A 22,253-nucleotide genomic window follows, 5' to 3' on the forward strand; every position below is an offset into this window, starting at 1 on the left:
AGAGCTGACAGCAGTCACTGCGCGTGATTGTCACATGACTTGTAGCATAATCAACATGGCGAGCAAAGGAGGAGCTCTGAATATGGGATCCCTGAACGGGCCGCTCAACGATGCTGCAGCAAGGCAAACACACAAACTGGCAGTTTCCAGAGACTACATTTCACAGCCCAGAACAAGTATGCATTCAATGTTTACATGGATTTTTGTAATGCTGTTTATTTGACATTTGACTTGCCGCATCAGATTCTGTCGTCTGTTATGTCAACTCGGGAGCCGCGATGGCCGGCTTTTTGAGGGACACACTTGGCAATAAAAATGCAAATTTAACGAATTCTGAATGTAGCTGATGGCCATACGAAGTTGTATAAGATTAGTCTCGAGTGGTGCACTGGTATCAAGGAAAAAATAAAGCATGCCACTGATCTTACCGTGTTTAGGATGCGTTATCAACGTGTCATAAGTGACTAAATTGCCTGGTGGGATGTGCTGCTTTACCTGTGTAGTGACAATATAGACTGGACCATGGCACCACTTTTGTGTCATTTAGAATGTCTAAAGTTAACTTTAATAGTTCTATCGGCTTGGGTCACTACTTGTAGATCTCAAGAGGTTATTGTTTGCCAAAAAAATAGATTGAAGAGATCTTTTCATTCATAATTCACATTGAAATTGTGAGTGTTGACAGTTTCAAACATCTGGTATGCTAGCTTTGCTGGCTGTTTTCATGGCATAGTGAATAAAAATTCAGCTGACAATACCAACCAGATTCTGCTAAACCGTATGAACCATTCTTTGTAGGGCCTATTTCTTAACTTAAAAAGTAGAGAAAATGTTTGCTATCAAAACAGTAGTTAAGACATTTGAAAAACATAAAAAAATTCAGATGTCAACAGTGCAAAATCTTCACTACATAGTAAGGAGTGTACATCAAGCACAGCATGTTTCACTGATGGCAGTGACAGTTTTTTTAATTTCAAGTGCATCTGTTTGTAGCATTATCTGGTGAGACAAAAATGAGAGGTCAAAGAAAACTAATACAAGTTACAACACTTTAAAAAAACCAACTGTTTAACTTTATCAAAATGTACTTAATTGAGGTCTAACGAATGACGTCTCACAACGTGCGTGGTCATCCTTGGCGGTCAAGAAAGCCGCCGTGATCATCTAGACCGCCAATATTTTTTGTGCGCATCACGTGCTCTACATAAATCGGCCGGAAACGAAGCAATTGGGAAACCTGGATTACTATTACTATTACTGTATTAGAAAGATTACAATTCAGAACCCTTACAAAACTTCGAAAACACTGAACTGAGTTGCAACTGAAATGTTTTGAGGGTGTGCTAGTGTTGAATGACTACACATTAAAACAAATAAATAATTTCTGGTGTGAAGTTGAAGAAATATATTCATAATATTGTGTCATTTCTTTCCAGCATACAAGACAGTGTCTGGTGTCAACGGGCCACTGGTTATTCTAGATGATGTCAAGGTAAGGGAGTCACCCTCACCAATCATTACTTTGTGTTTGTTTGTTCTGGGGTTGTTGTGGTTTTGCAGGTTTTTTTTGGCTCACGTAAGTGTAGCCTATGCGATGCTAACTTTTGTCTGTCTGTGCGTGTGTATGTGTGTGATAGAAACTTTTACGTTTGACTGAACACCGAAATACTAATTTTACCTGGTTATTATCCAAGCAACAGCCTCAAAGTATTGAAGCAATGATCAACATTTCGTCGGCACGTATGTAGTTAAAGTGTGTATCCAAAGAAAACGGGTGGTGGGGGGTTTTGGGGGGGTAAAAACAGGTGACTGGTTTGTGTCGTGTGTGGTATGTAGACCAGGTCAGGGGTCAAGGTTAAGTCAGATCGCGTGAAGGATTGTGGTATAGATACCGTTCTCAACCAGCTGCAGTTTGCCGATTCGGGGAAGACGATTTCACATTGTTCGGTTTCGTAGCCCCAGAAAAATAGATAAAGAAGATACCAAAGGAGATTTCCTACAGGTTGATCTGCACAGCGTGTTTCCAGTGTGTGCGCGAGGAAGCGCAGTGTCGATCTGGCAGTCGTGTCCCCGTAAGTAAGCTACAGACAGACAGATCTAGATCTATACTGTGTGTGTGTATGTGTGACAGAGTGAATGAGTTTGTGTTACTGTTTGTCGATTTCTTACGGGAGCCTTGAAGGCTTCGCCTCTTGTTTAAGTGTGTTTTTCTCTCCAGATTTGCACCCTCCGCCACCACCATATTTACTTAATCTATTAAAGCTCCAGAAAGTTTGGTATATCCACTGCTTTTCCCAGGTGCCTTATGGCAGTTTTAGGTCAGTGCAACTCTGAAAGTGAAAAGAAATGTTACAACTCAGGTGACCACTGTCACCTGAGAATTCAGTTTTAGTAATTAGTAGCTATACCCAATTCTTTACCAAACCTTTTCAGTAATTTCTTGGTCGATGGTTTCTCCTTCTTGTGTGACAGATGCGCACATAACATGTATTTTGTTGCACACGCCCGATCACAAACGCGCGTGTATACAAGAAGCATATAGGCCTGCACCTGATATACTGTAAAACGAATAGAAGAGAGAGAGAGAGACTCTGGGCTTGCCCTGACTGATTTTTGTTGTAACCAAGACCAAGACTTTGGCAGCATAAGTGAAGAGAGTGGACAATGAGTTGAATGACGGCATATAACTATGACGCATGGCAATTGGCATACCTCAAAAGTAATGAGGCAAGATGAAGTGAAGTTTCGCCAGCCCAAACATGCAGGGTCCTTGATGGCTTATATAATACCTACAGTTTTCCACCGGTTTTAACGACTCCTTTCAAGTTTGGTTTCTCAGAAGTACCCCATGACACGACTCGAGTGGCAGCGAACATACTCTGCAATTCCCGTTTAAATCGATGCAGCCATTTTGGAGCCTTACGTCATCATACCCACACACACACACAGAAAATAGCTTTATAGATTAGATTTGCTCAATCTTAACACTTGTCACACTAGTGCCACTTCCTTGGCTTTTCTGGTAATAAAATGGCCAAGTTTTAGTCCAACTCAAAAGCTTGGCTGTCACATGTTTGCCTTGATCAGTTGATGTGACTTACACCTGATGTGAATTTTACATTCATTAGTATTTATTCATCAACAAACGTTTGTCACCTGTTTTGTTACTGTAAGCATATTACGTTTTTCTTTAACGTGTTATATGTGCTGTACAGTTTCCCAAGTTTGCTGAGATCGTCAACCTGACGTTGGCTGATGGCAGTAAACGCAGCGGACAGGTACTGGAGGTCAGCGGGTCCAAAGCTGTCGTACAGGTGTGTTTTGCATATTTTCTTTCTTTTTTATGCATGTATAGATTTATTTGGTTTCTGATCGTATACATATTATTTCGATAATCTCTGTGCACAGTCTGGTGTGTAAACAAGCTTAGTTCTTCAGTTCAAATTTTCGATTGTATACCACTGTTTATATCAACATTTGAGGAACCATGACAGGAATCAGTACATTTTGCCTTCAGGGTAGCTTTCCATACATCTTTTATGCCAGCCACTGGTAGCATTGCTGCTGCTATAGATGACTAAAATCTAGAAGCATGCTGAACATTAACATGCACATCCACATTTATAACTTATGGAGAAGTCTTGTGCGTACACAGATAAAAATTTCACCAGTGTCCAGCACCAGCAGCTTACCAGCCCCGCCTCTGTAGGTATTTTGGATACTAACAAAAAATTTGATTTTTGAAAAGAAAAGTATGTATTCCTGATGAATTTATCTGGTTAAAGTATTGCCCTGTTTTATTAGGTGTGTCGAGTTTTCTGGAGCATAATTGTCTGTGATTTTTCTCCAGGTGTTTGAGGGTACCTCAGGTATCGACGCGAAGCACACAACATGCGAGTTCACTGGCGACATCCTGCGTATGCCTACCTCAGAAGACATGTTGGGTATGTTCAGCCTATTTTTGAGTCACTTGAGAAAAAGTGACTCTATGTAATCGGTCAGTGTTAGTCTGTCCGGCCGGCCGGCCGTCCGTAGACACCACCTTAACGTTGGACTTTTCTCGGAAACTATCAAAGCGATCGGGCTCATATTTTGTTTAGTCGTGACCTCCAATGACCTCTACACTTTAACGATGGTTTCGTTGACCTTTGACCTTTTTCAAGGTCACAGGTCAGCGTCAAAGGAAAAATTAGACATTTTATATCTTTGACAAAGTTCATCGGATGTGATTGAAACTTTGTAGGATTATTCTTTACATCAAAGTATTTACATCTGTAGCCTTTTACGAACGTTATCAGAAAAACAAGGGAGATAACTAGCCTTTTCTGTTCGGCAACACACTACTTAACGTTGGGCTTTTCTCGGAAACTATAAAAGTGACCGGGCTCAAATTTTATGTGAACGTGACTCATTGTGTTGTGAATAGCAATTTCTTCCTGTCCATCTGATGCCTCATATAATATTCAGAACTGCGAAAGTGACTCGATCGAGCGTTTGCTCTTCTTGTTTCTCATAAAAGGGTTGTGCATACTTTCAACCATAGACTGATTACTTCAAAATACAGTGAAACACCTAATGTTTTAAGACCCGTTTTAACAATTTAAGACTTCAAGTTCATCTCTTTCCAAACCTGGTTTTCTCAGATATTCTCTTTATGGAGCCTTTAAATTTAGCCAGTTTAAAGACTTCTACTCTTTTAAAAGCAGATTAGTTCAGATTTTGGGAGTTTCGAAAACACATGGTTGTTCTGAATGTCTGAAGATATGATTGAAATGTATGCATTTGTCTAAATCCTGTTGCTTTATTTTACAGGTCGAGTATTCAACGGTTCTGGTAAACCCATCGACAAGGGGCCTCCCGTTCTGGCAGAAGACTACCTAGATATTCAAGGTAAGAGGCCCAACTAAAATAAAATTCTTGACCTGTACACCTTGTTTTAACTTCTATGAAGACAGCTGATGTAAGTGACTCAGATGTTGTGGATGGTGTTCTAACTCCCAGAGAGACATTCAGCCTTTTACCCAGTCACTTGCATTTATTGGTCTTCCTCGTCATTTGAATAACATATCATGACCTTTAATTCTTATTGAGGCTTTCTCCTCTCAAAAGACCTTGTTTATTTTCAAGATTTTTGTCTGATTACCTGTTATAAGAACCTTTCTATTAAAAAAAAATCTAATGAGTATGTGACAGGGAAACTACTGCGTCACCCTTCACAGCAGGCTCTGCATTTGTCGTCCATTGAAGAGCGCAAGCTATTTGTAGCTCGTTGTTTCTTCTACGTTGCTGACACCTGTGAATTGTAGAGTTCTGTTTGTGATAGGGTCTGGCTTCTGCGGTCTCCTTGTATGTTTTCGGGTACCTTTGTGTATCCATAACAGTTTTTATAGGGCTAAGAAATTAGCTCTAAAATTCTCAATCCTGCTTGACTGGGCTTTGCCTCCAAAGGTGATAATTGTGTTCCGACACTCGGTTACAAGTTTATTTACTGTGTTTAGGTCAGCCCATCAACCCGTGGTCACGTATCTACCCAGAGGAGATGATCCAGACAGGTATCTCGGCCATCGACACCATGAACAGTATTGCCCGTGGTCAGAAAATCCCTATCTTCTCCGCCGCCGGTCTACCTCACAACGAGGTCAGTATGTTATGCCTGGCTGTCTGTGTTGTATCCCGCACTCGGTTGAGCGACGGCTTGAGATTATGTTTGTTTGGAGAGCTTTTGAAACATCCTCAAGAAGATTAACAGTTGCGCTACTTTTGACATGTCGAATTCAGCGTGTGTTTGTGTATTGTTCAAGGAACGTTCATTACTAAAGACTGTTTACCTTGTACACAAAGGTTTGTTTCACATAATTTTGGCTAAGACTTGTATGGTATACAGTGGGACCCCTCCCCCCTTTTAAGACCCCCCCCCCCCCCCCCCCCCCCCCCCCCGTTTAAGACTCCCTCCCTTTTAAGACCCTGTTTTTTTAGACTTTTTGTTCATAACCTCTGTAAATTTACACCCATTTTAAGACTTCCTATGTTATAAGATCTGATTTTACACTGTACCGTAATCTGTAGTGGAAGGCCCCCCGCATGAGACTGAGAGGACACATGTTTACCATTACTCCGTTTATTATGTGATTGTGTCCCTAGCTTGAAAGCACACCTGCAATGAAGGGTCACTTACCACTGGTACCAAAGCCAGTGCCACTGTATCTCATTTGAAAGGATGACACGAAGATGACCTGGTTCCTTTGTGTTTCAGATCGCTGCACAGATCTGTCGTCAGGGCGGTCTGGTCAAGCTGCCAGGGAAGAGTGTGCTAGATGACCACGATGACAACTTTGCCATTGTCTTCGCTGCTATGGGTGTAAGTTGCCTTTTACCTTTTGTTTTAAAGGCAAACATCCATCTCCAACAGACCCAGTTTTGTTATAAAGTAGAAGTCCAAAGAGCTAAATTTAACGTTGCCATCATGAGAAACTAGAGCTCAATCTGCCACACGCTGATGTTGGCCTTTAATCTAGTTTACCTCAGAAACTTGAACCTGCTGTTCTTGTACCAGATTTGTTAAATCTTCACTGGAACAGAAACTTTTGTGGTTGTGTTGTTGCTTAGTTCTGTTTTGATTTGCTGAACCGTTTTTTCTCATCAGCTCTTGGTAGACTGACTGTTTTGTTTATCATTGTGATACAGCATTGATATCTGTGTGTTTCAGGTGAACATGGAAATTGCTCGGTTCTTCAAACAAGACTTTGAGGAGAATGGCTCTATGGAGAATGTGTGTCTCTTCTTGAACTTGGCCAACGACCCCACGTAAGTTTATTGTGATAAAAGTCTTGATCAGTTTTCTTTTTACACACGGTGAACTGCAGTTTTGAAAAGACACAGCAATGTTTCACAAAAGTTTGCAAATTTAGGCTGACAGCATTTGTACTTGATTTAGTTCTTTGTGTGCACTTCTTTACCGAATAACTGAGTCTTGCCAAACTACATTGTGTTGGAGGTCATCCTATGCTGCTGAATGCTTGATTACGCGGTCTTCCTTGTCACTTTGAGAAATACAACTTCTGATCGTAGTAGATTATTTTCACATTTTTCTTTGAGGGGCTACCGTTTGAAAAGAATGTTGCACTGTGTTACAGCATTGAGCGTATCATCACACCACGTATCGCCCTGACGACAGCTGAATACATGGCCTACCAGTGCGAGAAGCACGTGCTGGTTATTCTGACAGACATGAGCTCCTACGCTGAGGCCTTGAGAGAGGTAAGCAAGTGTTCCTTCGAAATAAAAGAGAGGGGGAGTGGAGATGAAGAATATTACTGTTTCCTGTAACATGGTTATTTGAAGAGAAGATAATTTCAAGATCGAAGAAGTTATTTTGCTATTTTAATTAAGCATTGAGTGATATAATATAATTTTATTTTTTTCCCTGTTTTTTTGTTTGTTTTTTTATCTCACACGCAAGCATCAACCTAATATTTGCTACTGGTGCTCAATATCACAGCATATATGTCTTCTGATGTCAGATGGCGTTAGTCAGCAGAAACTTAGACATGGTCCATGAAGCTGATAAAACTTTAGCCTTTTCTTCGTGCTAGTGCAAGCTCTGAACAACCAGCCGGTGTCCTACAAATATTAAACATGGTACCACTTTATGTTGTGTGCAGGTGTCCGCTGCCAGAGAAGAGGTGCCTGGTCGTCGTGGTTTCCCAGGTTACATGTACACTGACTTGGCCACCATCTACGAGCGAGCTGGGCGAGTGGAGGGACGTAACGGCTCCATAACACAGATCCCCATTCTCACTATGCCCAACGACGGTTAGTGTGTTTTTTACATTTAGTTAAGTTTTGACTAAATGTTTTAACGTAGAGGGGGGAATCGAGACGAGGGTGTGGTGTATGTGTGTGTCAGGCATGGGAATTGTGCGCCAAATGGCGGATTTCCGCCGAATTTTTTTTTTGTTCCGCCGAAAATGCAAAAGTGTCCGCCGAAAAAATAAAGGGGGGAGGCGCACAAAAAAAGCACCGGTTACTTTGGCCTTTGCGCAAAAGCCCGCGAAAACTTTCCGTACTTTGTTCACGCACTGCTACCGCCCGCCTCAGTTATTTAAGTTTTATGTTTGAAAGTAAACGAGATTGCACAGATTGTGTTACAAGTTACATTTTCCTGTTTGTCTCAACAGATCAATTTTTTTACAAATTTAAACCATATAATACATGTATATATTTTTTTTCTTCAAAAAAGCAAAAATTGGTACATTTTTGTACTAAAAACTCTGATTCTAAAAACAGAATTTAATGGCAAACTTGGAGCTCAGATGACACCAGATTGCACCATCTGGGTTCTTTGGAGAAAAAAATTTTCCGGGGGGGCATGCCCCCGGACCCCCCTAGTAAGGCTAGGCGCTTCGCGTCTTCAGTTATAAATTTTCCGCCTTTTTTACAATTTTCAATTCCCATGCCTGGTGTGTGTGTGTGTGTGTGTGTAGAGCGATTCAGAGAAAACTACTGGACCGATCTTCATGAAACTTGACATGAGAGATCCTGAGTATGGTATCTCCAGACGTTTTTTTCATTTTTTTGATAAATGTCTTTGATGGCGTCATATCCGGCTTTTCGTAAAAGTTGAGGCGGCACTGTCACGCTCTCATTTTTCAACCAAATTGGTTGAAATTTTGGTCAAGTAATCTTCGACGAAGCCCGGACTTTGGTATTGCATTTCAGCTTGAAGGCTTACAAATTAATTAATCAGTTTGCTCATTAAAGTTGTCATTAAAATCGATTTTTTGCAAACAGATATAAAATTGATTGCATTGTATTCTTCATCACATTCTGAATCTAAAAATATATGCATATGTCATGTTTACTCTTTTTTTTTTTTTTTTTTTTTTTTTTTTCCCTTACACCTGTTCCTTGTCCCGGTGTGCTCTCACGCCTCCCCGTCCCTGAACTCGCTGCTCCATCCACATCTGAATTTCGTTCCGCTGCCAGACTTGTCGATTTTACAGACGCTCCAGGGAGGGATGTCGGGTCGTTGCGGTAGGCTACCCTCGGAAGATGACACTGCACTTCTGCTGAGTCACTTCGACGGTGTTCAGTAGTGGGTCTGTCCCGAGCTAACGGACGCAGCCCACTACCTACTATGCCCCCTACTAACGACATTGACTGCTAAGTCGCGGAGCCAGACTGAGTGAGGGTCCCCTCCAGAGAGCAGACCGCCACCACGTCCCTCCGTCGACCCCCCAGAACGTCACACGTTGAAGACTGACAGCAGAAGTACTATTCAGGGAAGGATGGAACAGGAACACTGAGACCAAGGTCACCATGAGAGCTCCGGGCATGAAGGGCCACAAGAGCAAGGAAAATTTATAATTTTGGATGATTAATGAGATGAGGATGATTATAATGATGATGCTATGGATTTCCAATTTGGTTTGAGACTACGTGACAGGGCAGCACTCTACGCTTACTGTCATAATATATCCTGGTGTCAACCAGGCCCGAGAACTGCCGCACCTGCGGTGTTGGTCAGGTAAACAGAACCTGAGCACCCTCAAAGTCGCATTCGTTAAGTGAATGACACTCGGCTGTGTGATTCCAGCCTTCCCATAGGAACCATAGCACTTCCACTCTGGGTAGGAGCCGACCGTAGCCCGAAAAACCCACATGACCCTGATGGGATTCGAACCCACGACCTCCCGGCCCACAGCCCGATGCGCTAACCACTGCGCTACGGGGGCCGGTGTCATGTTTACTCTTAAAATGTGATCACAATTAACGAAAATAGATTAATTAATCTTACGATTAAAATTTAAGAAATCGATCCAAAAATGATTTCATCTTATTCTTTATCATTTCCTGATTCCAAAAACATATAGATATGATAGGTTGGATTCAAAACAAGCTCAGAAAGTTAACAAGAATACAGAAAAGCGCGCTTTCCTGCTTAGCACAATACGCTACCACGCTAATCTGGCGTGTCAATATCACTACATTTTGCATGTGGGAGGTGAGCGATTTCCTTCACACGGGGATTGACGAAGCTGTACTGTCTTGGTGAAAAAAATACAGTGCGTTCAGTTTCATCCAGTGAGTTGGACAGCTTGACTAAATGTACTAATTTCGCCTTACGCGACTTGTTTCTTCTTCTGATTGTTGTTTCTTACTTTCATTTAATCCTTCATTCTTTCTTTGTCTTGTTGAAGGACTTTTTAGTTTTCCTTGTTTTTCGAGGGCTTTAATTTTGTGAATTAAATTTCTCGTCAAAAATAAAGTATTATTGTATTTAAATTTGTTTTTTACCCTGGGCATACTTGCTGCTTCTCTGTTTGAACCCTTTGAAGAAGAAGGAAAGACAGACAAAGAAAGGGAAGGAACTGCCTTGTAATACTGATGTGCTTATATGTGTGTCATATTTTGCAGACATTACCCATCCCATCCCCGATCTGACGGGTTACATCACAGAGGGTCAGATCTATGTTGATAGACAGCTGCACAACAGACAGGTACGGTGTTTTAGTGCTTAAGTGGTTCACTGCTCTTTGGGTTCAGAACTTCTTTTTGTGAAACCTTGATCTGAAAGTTAGATTTTGACTGAAGAGTGTTGTGTGTCTGTCTCTCTTTATTCATTTGTTCTTATTCTTTTTTGTAAGTGTATGAGTGTGTGTAAGAGCAGTGCATTTGAATGACAACACATTTGTCATCTTTAAGCTGTGTCAAGATTTCTCATTTGCTGTTGGATTTTTTTCTCTCAAAATAACAAGTGAAAATGACTTTTTTTTCCCCAGATCTACCCTCCAATCAATGTTCTGCCATCTCTGTCGCGTCTGATGAAGTCTGCCATCGGTGAGGGAATGACGCGAGAGGACCACTCTGATGTTTCCAACCAACTGGTCAGTGGGTGCTGCTGCACTTTCTTTTTTGTCTTGATCAAGTTTCTCTGTGTTTCTGTCTGTCTCCCTCTCTCTCTGCTAGTGCACTTGCATTGTGCAGGTGCCGTTAGTTATGGGTAAAGTTGGAGGTTTTTTTAGCACTTAACGTGGGTTTTTTTAAATATCAAGAACACTTTTTATTATATAAGTTCTTGATCTGTCTTGATTTATTGTGAATGATTTTGTGCAAATCTCAAGAAAGAGTATGAAAAGTTTAAACTGTTCCAAATCTGCTCTTCGGTTCTTTTTCTCGGGGTTGTCCAGAATTCATCAGAGCGTCAGTATACCCTGACCCTTGTTTATTTCATTCATGCTGCTTTTCCAATTCTTCAACTGTAAAGATACAGCTCCAACTATGCAGGGCACGTCACTTAATGTACCTGTGTAATCCAACTATGGATTGGTATGCACTATAGCCAAATAGTCTGAGTTGATAGAGCACCAAGAGTCATGATGAGTACTTATTGAAGCGTTACAAAAATGTTCCTTTTCTTTCAGTATGCGTGCTACGCTATCGGCAAAGACGTGCAGGCCATGAAGGCTGTGGTGGGAGAGGAAGCCCTGACGCCAGAAGATCTGCTCTACCTGGAGTTCCTCACCAAGTTTGAGAAGAACTTCATCGCTCAAGGTAAGCTTCTGGTACCTTGAGTCCTTGGGAGGGCATAGTGTTTGCTTCTTTCGACTGTCTTTCTGGGTGTTTTTTGTACCTGACAAAATGTTGACAATACGTGCATGTGCATGTGTTCTAGGGTTTGCATGCTGGCTGCATTTTGAATGTGTCAGTATACAAACTCTTACCATCAAAATCTTCTGTTGAACCTGAGGGTCTAACATTTAGCAAGAAGGTATTTTTACACAACTACCTTCAGGGAACAAATTTTTAGACATTACCCCCCACAATTTTTTAATTTTTTGTTACCAGTTTCATTCTTACTGTCATTTGCTCACGAAAGAGGGCATGAACTGCAGTTAATACACACACACATGCCTCTGGCAGGTATCCCTTGAAATGTTTAAGTGTACCGTTTAACAAAGAGATAGCTTTATTACTATAACTTAAGTGTTGTCTTTTCATTGACAATGGCAAATCTGATTGAAGTTACCAATGTGCCAGCTTAGATTTTTTTTTTAAATGCATCGCACAATGTTATCAAAATGTGTCTGACTGCAGGTCACTACGAGAACCGCACCATCTTTGAGTCGCTGGACATCGGGTGGCAGCTGCTGCGAATCTTCCCCAAGGAGATGTTGAAGCGAATCCCACAGAGCACACTGGCCAAGTACTACCCCCGTGACGCCCACAGAGCGCAGGCCGCCGCAGCTGCAGGAGCCGCTGGCAAGGAAACCACTGCTCTCTGAGTCATGTGACTTGTCCTCTGCCCTTGACCTTTCGTTATCATTTAGTGAAAATCTCACCGAACTGTCACCCAGTACCCCTTTGGTCATCATGATGCTGGGCCCTCTTCATGCCGCTGTAGTGACAAAGGATCAAATTTGAATGGAGCATTTTCACTGCAGTTTTTTTTAAATTTATTTTTTACATCTTTTCATTTTGGTGCGTGTTGTACAGGTGGTTAGATAGCTTGTAGCCAGTCAAACCAAAGTGGTGTAGAATTGATGTAAAGACGGGTATGAATGTAGTACATGTGTGGCTAACATCCAAAACCAATTGCGTGTCCAGTGGTGTACATATCACAAGAGCATGGGTGCTGTCAGTGTCAGAGATCAATCCCGTTGATAGGACTTCTTTTCATTGTTGTCTGTGTTGGCAGTGGCACTGTGCATTTCACTGATGAGAAGAAAGGTTACGTCACGCTTGAAGGAACTGTGGGACCAGGTTATAGCACCGTGTTTGTAGCTTCAACACACCAAACTTTGAACATAATGGCAGAACTGCGCAGTACGGTAACACAGAATCTTCGGTGTACTTCTCCAGTCTGATTTTCTATATCTGAAATGAAAAGGCAAAAGTAGTGCTGAAATAAATCCCTGTCAAAAATTGTACATTCTGATATCCTGTTCAGCGTAGTTAAAAGAACTGAAAGTGTCGTCTTTGTCGGGCCATAAAAGAACCTGAAGATTTTGGCCCTCACTTCAACATTCAGCCAACAGTTATCATTTTAGCGAATTTGGACCCATGGGATAAAAGAATTAAGTACATACAGAGTTGGGAGTGAATAGTTTCATGAAACAAATTGCAAAACATCATTCAATACACTTGTACATCTTTGTGATTGTTAGTATGTGAGCTGTTCCTAACATTCCAGCAATTTTTTTCTCTGCTTTTTTAATTAAGAAAAAAATTGTTTGTTTCTTCAGTTTCAGCAAACTGAACAATAATTCATGAAGATGGCATTTGAAAATGTACACACGTTTATGTTGGCGACTCTAAGTGGGTTATGTAATTGTTTTTAAGGTTGTTGTGTTTGTAGCTGAGTGAAAGTGGGGTGGAATGTCCAAGTGCAGAGGAGAAGCTCTGGCAAAGTGTATGCATGTTTGTGTCTGTATTTAAATCATTTTTTTGTACAATGGATGCAATTTTGTGTTAAATTCCAAGGCTGTATGGCTGAGTAAAAGGATACACAGAAGTATGTGAAATCTTGTATTTGTCAATGTTTGATAGGCGTCAGTTTTCAACAATTTTGGTTTCAGTTGGACATTGAAAATATGGACATGCGTATGTATAAATAAATAGTTTTGTTGAAAAATGTGATTTTTATGAAGTTTCATGTATACAGTGTGTGTTCGTTTCTGGATTTTTTTCAAATGAATAGTGTGCCCTTTTGAATGTTAGAACCGTTTCCCAGGTGATCTGTGATCGGTTTGAGTGTGATCTGTAATGTTTGATACTTGCGTTGAAGCATACTTTACACCTGTGCAGTCAGTTGTATAACTTGTCACTGGTATTGCAATACTGCAGTGTACTCCTATAGTCTTGCTGTTTTACTTTCCTCTTAGTAAATTGTGCGAGTAAGTTAGAGTGTAGAATCTGAATTACTCTGTTTAACTGCAGAGTGTGAATTGTTTTGGAAAGTACATTGAGAATTTCTGTTTAGAAATCATCTTTAAAGTCCAGATATTCCACAGGAATTGTAGCTTAGGCTTGTCCCCACCTTGAATCTTGCATACATGTTTGCCATTCCGACTATGATTTCGGTCAACTTCTAGTCTGAATGTTTATTGCATTATTTAGGAGAACTTCCATTGAAAGCATGCATTAATGGGGTGATGTCCATTTAGAGGTGTAGCCTCTTGGTTACAGCAACAGATCGCCCTTATGTCTCACTGAACACCTGGGCAAAATGGAGAATGCTTTTCAGGTAGCTGGTTGAAAGAAAAAGTAATGTGGAGAGGGATGTCAAACCTGTATTCTTATGTCTGCAGAAAAGTGTGTGGTTTGGAGTTTTGTTGAACAGCAGGTTACGGTCATGCTGTATCCGTTGTATTTTGTTGTACTGTATGTGATAGTCAGAACTGCACAAAGGGTGCCAACACTGTATCCATAGCAACGGTAGAGTTGAAGCGTATCTCCTTTCTCTCGGTCTTACATCGTTTCTGATTCTGTAGGAAATGTACAAAATCACTGCTATAGAAAATAAAAATAAAAATGCTGTAAATGACAGAATTGACTGACTTGTTTGTACGCATACTGAATGAATGCAAGTAACCTGAAACATGAGATGAGTGGAATATAATACATGTACTGCCAATAAAAAAAACAAGAGATTGTTTCAGTTTCAAAACTTTTAAAATCAATTGCCTACTTGAAGATAATGACACTTGCTCTTTCAAAGTCTCTCTCTTTGATATTGAAGACAAGACAATGGAGTAAGAAATGTGAAGTTTTAATTGATCATGTCAAAAAACAATAATCTACAACGGCCTAAATCTCGTCAATAAAATTTATCACAATAAAACATCACCACATGAACTGTACAAAACAGATCATCACATCACAATCATATCGTTTTGAAAAACAAGCAAAACCTTATGTATTTATAACGAAACAAGAATTAAAACACTGAAAATGTTCAAAGGACCAGCCATTGTACAGAAAACACATGCTATGAACACATAAGTAGGTCTACAGGTGCAAAGAGTTGAAAAACATTGATAGACTAAATTAGCAAAGGGGGCAATATACACATAAGTTACTTCACAAGTGTTTGAAGGGGTCACTGCACCAATTAAATGTTTCTACTCGCTAGAACAGTAAGACAATCTTGCCTATGGCTTGAAATAACACTAGCACACAAAATGAACACTTTTTGTATATATTTTTTTGTACTAATAACGCTAGAAGCTTCAGAATTTGTGTTGCAGTAATCAAGACTCCTGATGGGTGAGAGCAGCTGTGAAGTTTTCAAACTGACCCGATTCATTTTCACAATGACTGCATAATGAGCGCTTCAGGTGTGATAACACGAGACAACTCCTGTGATCTTGCCGTGCGGTGGCGCCAGTTACCAGCCGAAAGAAAGAAGGGGCATAACCTCACCAGAACTGACCATTGTCTGTTTACCGTATAAAATGCACGACTTACACACAAACTGTTACCAAACCGATATGCTATTTGGGACCAATGCAAGGGTTTTTTTCCTTTCTCGTGTGATCTTGCAGCAAGGTGGCGCCAGTTACCAGCCGAAAGAAAGAGGGGGCATAACCTCACCAGAACCACCCATTATTCAAAGACGTCACAACAAACATGCTTTCACTATACGGTATCATAAATGCCTTGTGCCTCATTAAAGACTTGAAACAGCAGAAAACAGAACCCTGTCAGTTTCTTTAAAAATATTTCACTGATGTCAACAGGATTCCAAAATGTATGGAATTTAACGACACTTCCTTGCAAAACAATTGTGTTTGGTGTTCCACTTATACCAAATGGAAGTTAAATCACATGAAAACAAAACTTCAGGGTTAGTGTAAGTATTTCCAGGTCTTGGTATTACCTAAAAATTAATGTTCTCAAAAAATGACAAGCAACACACTTACTTCACACTTTTACAGCTTTCAAATGTGATATGTGATTGTTCTGATTTTTGACAAAGGACCTTTCACAAAATGTGTTGGGGGGAAAAAATAGAAACAAGTCACACAAGGCGAAAACACAACATTTAGTCAAGCTCAGTCGAACTCACAGAATGAAACTTTCTTCTTCTTCTGCGTTCGTGGGCTGAAACTCCCACGTACACTCGTGTTTTTTGCACGAGTGGAATTTTACGTGTATGACCGTTTTTTACCCCGCCATTTAGGCAGCCATACGCCGTTTTCGGAGGAAGCATGCTGGGTATTTTCGTGTTTCTATAACCCATCGAACTCTGACATGGATTACAGGATCTTTTTCGTGCGCACTTGGTCTTGTGCTTGCGTGTACACACGGGGGTGTTCGGACACCGAGGAGAGTCTGCACACAAAGTTGACTCTGAGAAATAAATCTCTCGCCGAACGTGGGGACGAACTCACGCTGACAGCGGCCAACTGGATACAAATCCAGCGCGCTACCGACTGAGCTACATCCCTGCCCTACAGAATGAAACTGAACGCATTGCATTTTTTCCGCAAGACCGTACACTCGTAGCATCGTCTGTCCACCGCTCGTGGCAAAAGCAGTGAAATTAACAATCCAGAAAAGCGCGGTAGCGGTTGCGCTGAGGAGGATAGCACGCTTTTCTATATCTCTATTCTTTTTAACTTTCTGAACGTGTTTTTAATCCAAACATATCATATCTATTTGTTTTTGGAATCAGGAACGGACAAGGAATAAGATGAAATTGTTTTTTAAATCGATTTTGGACATTTAATTTTAAACATAATTTTTATATTTTTAATTTTCAGAGCTTGTTTTTAATCCGAATATAACATATTTATATGTTTTTTGAATCAGAAAATGATGAAGAATAAGATAAACGTAGTTTTGGATCGTTTTATAAAAAAATAATTTTAATTACAATTTTAAGATTTTTAATGACCAAAGTCATTAATTAATTTTTAAGCCACCAAGCTGAAATGCAATACCGAAGTCCGGCCTTCGTCGAAGATTGCTTTACAAAAATTTCAATCAATTTGATTAAAAAATGAGGGTGTGACAGTGCCGCCTCAACTTTTACAAAAAGCCGGATATGACGTCATCAAAGACATTTATCGAAAAAATGAAAAAAACGTCTGGGGATATCATACCCAGGAACTCTCATGTCAAATTTCATAAAGATCGGTCCAGTAGTTTACTCTGAATCGCTCTACACACACACACGCGCACAGACACAGACACAGACACAGACACACACACACACACATTCACCACGACCCTCGTCTCGATTACCCCTCTATGTTAAAACATTTCGTCAAAACTTGACTAAATGTAAAAAATCAACATGTCTGCAAATGTAATATTTTAGTGAAACAAATTCTCACCTGCAAAAATAATGACACAATTTCGGACAATATCTTTATAGATTTAAAGCAACAATACTGCCTGAACATGGAATGTATGTATGTATGTATGTATGTATGTATGTATGTATGTATGTATGTATGTAGGTATGTATGTAGGTATGTATGCATGTGTGTTGGTGAGTCGGTGTGTCAAGTGTGCAAGTAAAAAGGGTATTGTAGTTGTACATATATTACTTTAGATATTTTTTTGTTATCATGGGTTTTATAATTTTTCTTCTCTTATTCTTTTATAATTATTAATTAATGACCTATATGTGCTGATGACCAATTTAATTTCCTTTGTTGGATCAATAAAATGTTATGAGTTATGAGTTATGAGAACATAAATAAAAACAGTATTGTAAGTACACAAGAGAAACACTCAAAGGTTAATCTTCAACAATACTACTGACCACTAGGAGTAATACAATGCTCCAAACATTAAATAAGTAAAACAAGCAAAGTTCTCAGTATTCACACAGTATGTATACGTATTTGAAAAATGACCTCCATGGGACCCAACTATGCCACATGGAGAAAAAAAAAATCTTACAACTAGTTAAAAACAAAAAACAATGTCAACTTCAGCAGTGTCTGCTTCGGCCATCTGAGTTAAAAGACAACAGCCTGAACAAATACATAATACAGTACAAGGTGCACGAAGGGACAAATATGTCCGTGGACAAATTCAGTGTTGACAGTGGACAATGTTCATTATACTCAGATACATACTGTGCAAAAATATGAACCAGAACATTTAAAAAAAATAGTCGGACAGAAACTTCCATACATCTAGCCACCACCTTTTATTTTAAACATCCTGTGTAAATGTCAAGAACTGCGTGAAAGAGAAAAGTAAAGCTGAAAGAGATATTAATATAACCATGTAAGCACAGTGATGGAGTGAAAAAATTTAAATATACACTGCAGGAGGTTTTTTTTACCAGGAGGCTTAGTGAATGTAAAGCTTGAAGAATTGAAAAAAGGGATGTTATTGCTGTGAAACAGATACGATTATAAGATACCATCATAAACACAAGGTACACTGTACCTACAAGATACTGGTGACATAATCATGCACACTTAAATCATTGAAATTGTTGCTTTTACAGTGGTTTTGTTTTTCTAACACTACAGTGAGCCCGCCCACTGCATGCAATCCCCAATCCGTTACATCGTCACGCTCACAAGAAAAATATCTAACTCAGTGTTGGGCATTTCTGCACCGATACTACAGGGGAAGCTACTGGGAGGGTACCTATCATGATTGTGTTAGAGAGTACAAACTCTCAGACCATCGGAAACCATTGTCACGGTTACGTAAGCAAAACTGCCGTTCTCGTTTCTGAGTTAGGCACTTTCAGCAGAGGCCGCCGCTATCATACATGAACAATTGTATGGCGTGCAAAAGCTTTTTGGGTTGTTATGCAGTTGTGCTGATTGAAAACGTTGCTGCCAGCCCTTTAACTTTCGCTTATTCCGCTGTCAACTGTTCGAGATAGGCAGTTTGCAAATTATCACTAAAATAAAATAGGCAGTTTGTTCAGAAACCTAAAACGTTTTTCTCAAAACACTAAAAAATGACACAGGCATCTTATGAGTGTGACAACATGTAGAACCATTTCAAGTTACATTTCGCTTGGCAAACTTCAACAGATTTCTCATGAGTAATCTTCTGTTTGGTAAACCTTAACAGATTTTCTCATGTGTTATTTTCTGTTTGGCTAACTTTACCAAATTTTCTCACGACCCGCGCGCTTTCTGTCTTCTTGAGACAAATTAAGTTAAGCAGCTTCAGCACAGAACCAGTCTGAACGAAATCTACAGAAGCTGCTTGTATTTTAAAGTAGATCTGAACACATACAACTTTCTGGCTGAAGAATGCCAGTAGCGTCAGTGTATAACTAGCCTGAGCTAAAATCTCACAAAAACTGTTAAAAATATTGAAGTGAATAACATTGAACGCAGAAGAAGAAGAAGAATTGAAGTGAACACATTCAAATGCCTGGCACCAGAGTGCAAGCAAATTCAGCACAGAACCAGTCTGCATAAAATTGTTCAATAGGTGCTTACAACAGATAAGGATTTACTGAACGTACTGACCGAGGTATACCATCAATTTCTGCACAGAACCAGGTTACAAAACACTTCCAGAAGTTGTGTAGGATAAGATTCAAAGGCAAGAAACATCTTGCCAGACATATATGTCAGCAACATCAGATCAGAACCAGTCTGGGAGAATAAAAATTTGATTTTTTGTTGTTGTTAGGGAATCATTTAAACAAAATTTGAACGCAAGCAAGTGAACTTCCTGGGAGATAAACGCCAGAAATATAAGATCAGAACCAGTCTGGGAAAAAAACCTATCAGAAGCTGATAGGGTAAATTCAACTGCAAGCAACTTAGTGCCAGAAAAAAATGCCAGTTATATCAGATCAGAACCAGTCTGTACAATCCACCAGGAGCTGCATGTATAGGACAGATTTGAATGCAGCTGCCTAACAAATAAATAGTACCAATGTTGGGTCGGAACCTGTCTGAACAAAAATGTGAACAAGTGTTTTTTTCTGTTTTAATAATCTAAAAATAAAGAACTAATTGGTTGAGGAAAGCCACCAACCGTAGTTGCACAGAACCAGTCTGGACCAAACTGCACAGAAAATGTTTGGAACACACACAACCTCCAACTATTCTTCCTCACCAGTTTAGACAGTACAGTGGAACCTGTCTGGCAAAAACCAAATGAATGAGTTTTGGAAGTGTTTTAACAGATGCGCAATGCCCCATAGTTCACTCTGTATAATTCTTTCCCTCTTAAAATAATAACTGAAAGTGTCTCAATTTCCTCACCATTCTGTACTGATCAATTCAAGTCATATAATACTTCAACCAGCTAAATAAACCAGGGACTGGTGTAGCCATCTTTGCAAGTCAAAACTTTGTGAAGCACATTAAACTGGGCTTCTGCAATTACAAAATCAAATGCTGAGCAACAGAATCGATTCCAACTAACTGATGTAGTATCATGTTATATTTTATTTAAAGAAAAAAATGTGTCAAACAAAATGTCAGCTGGTAGTAACGTCTCAATGGTTGATGATTTCTTTTCCGGAACTTTATACTTCAAATGGTAGAATACAAAAATAGCCAATGCATGAGATTCTTGCTAACTCGGTTACCTGTACTACATCATGAGAGATTCTTGCCAACACTGTTATTATATATCATGAATTGTATGCTCACAAAGATGAAGACTACCAAAGGCAATACAGAATTAAATTAACAAAAAGAAGTGAGGCTTTATATATCTTCTCTCTGTGACCTGTAACTTTCAAAACAAACTCCTGGATTGTAACCTAGCACAGTGTTCATGACCATGCTTACTGAAGAACACTTCAGCCAATGAAACAGACTGCTATTGTGATTCATATATTTTCAGAAAAACAGTCTACTGCTACACTAACTTCCTTTGTAGCCAAAGCAGCACATTTTTCCATTTTACACTCATATGATGCCACAGCAAATAGACAAGTTCCGAAAAAATAACTGTCAGGTTTGTATGGGTTGTGAAAGAGTGAATAGCCTTGCCTTAACTGTGCATGTCCCCAGACGGCCAAACGGTGGCCAGCACGATTTGTTTGTGGAAATGCTTTGCTGCACCAACAGCCACCAACGGCCTAGTTCGAACCCCGGCCAGGTCGCAAACAAAACAAACCAACGGCCTAACACGTACAAGTCAACTTGTAGCTATAAGTGAGCATAAGAGTGGTAGCACTTTTGGTCTCGGTATGACGTGCATCCGCTAGACAGCACTGAACACTCACGCTCCTTTGTACTGGAAACTTGCATTGAGACAAACAATCCACAGGCCAATCACTAGCTAGGGGTGTGTCTCAAACATGTGGTCGAGTCATGTGGATTATTTGTCCCCCCCCCCCCAGCACAATAAGCCTCAGGTAGTTTGTCAGTACATATCACAACAAGAATAACAAAACAGACGTGCAGAAAACTGCTACAGAGGAACATTCTCAATTATTAACTGTCAATATACTATTTGTCAATTATTCTGTTTGAGTACATGTTTCTCCGATTCTGTCCCATCGACACAACAGCTTAAGAGAGATCATTTCACCTCCTTCATATAAGAAACTACAAAATCTTCTCTTTTTAAAAGCCAGCAGACAAAATCTCCCAGTACTTTAAGAAGACAGCAGAACAGGGGAAAAAACATAGAGTGAACTGTGCCATTACTTCAAAACCACATCAGTAAATACATCAATAAACAAAAAATTCAAAGAAAACCAAGTGACAGAAACACTACTGCTTGCAGCACCTCAGCATAACAACTGTTCAAACTCTTGCAACGCCTTGTGTAGCTTCTGTCACACATAGTATACAGTCCTTTACAGCTCCTCTTGCTGTCCACCATGAAGTTTATAATTCACTTTTAAACTTCGCAAGCTAAAGAAAGCACATACCTCCCTGAAGAAAACTTGACAGCAACAATCATCAAAATGATTGGATACATGGAGTCTTTAACAAAGAACATTCCAACAACAAAAGCCATGTGCAGGCACCAAAAAATGTGGTAGAGAACAGTTCTGAAGTTGAAATAAAACACGAAACAGACAATACCATCACTGAACGTGTGACAAACTATTCCAGCTGCAGATTGTAAAATTGATAAATGCATGACAAGAAAACAACAGTGAAACAGTGCAGTTTACACACAAAGTCTGACAGCACTAGCAAATTTGCATGATAAAACAACGCTCAACAATCCGATAAACACATTTGTGAGAAATAACCTATGGGACACAGTAGATGGAATGGATAGGCATACATGACGCTATCAATGTTTGGAATAAAAACAAAATATATTCAAAGAAA

At 39.8% G+C, this 22,253-nt stretch overlaps 1 protein-coding gene across 1 annotated transcript; it reads left to right on the plus strand.

Annotated features, from left to right (window-relative positions):
- The first annotated feature begins 26 nt into the window (after positions 1 to 26).
- Positions 27 to 14,550, plus strand: LOC138981810 (V-type proton ATPase subunit B). Its single transcript, XM_070354889.1, has 14 exons — positions 27 to 176; positions 1,437 to 1,492; positions 3,216 to 3,314; positions 3,851 to 3,944; positions 4,813 to 4,890; positions 5,499 to 5,638; positions 6,254 to 6,358; positions 6,707 to 6,804; positions 7,134 to 7,257; positions 7,662 to 7,812; positions 10,417 to 10,499; positions 10,782 to 10,886; positions 11,424 to 11,553; positions 12,097 to 14,550. The coding sequence occupies exons 1-14, from the start codon at positions 35 to 37 to the stop codon at positions 12,282 to 12,284; spliced, it is 1,593 nt and encodes a 530-aa protein (XP_070210990.1). The 5' UTR covers positions 27 to 34; the 3' UTR covers positions 12,285 to 14,550.
- The last annotated feature ends 7,703 nt before the right edge of the window (positions 14,551 to 22,253 follow it).

The sequence above is a fragment of the Littorina saxatilis genome, linkage group LG12 (assembly GCF_037325665.1).
Source record: "Littorina saxatilis isolate snail1 linkage group LG12, US_GU_Lsax_2.0, whole genome shotgun sequence".
NCBI lineage: Eukaryota > Metazoa > Mollusca > Gastropoda > Littorinimorpha > Littorinidae > Littorina > Littorina saxatilis.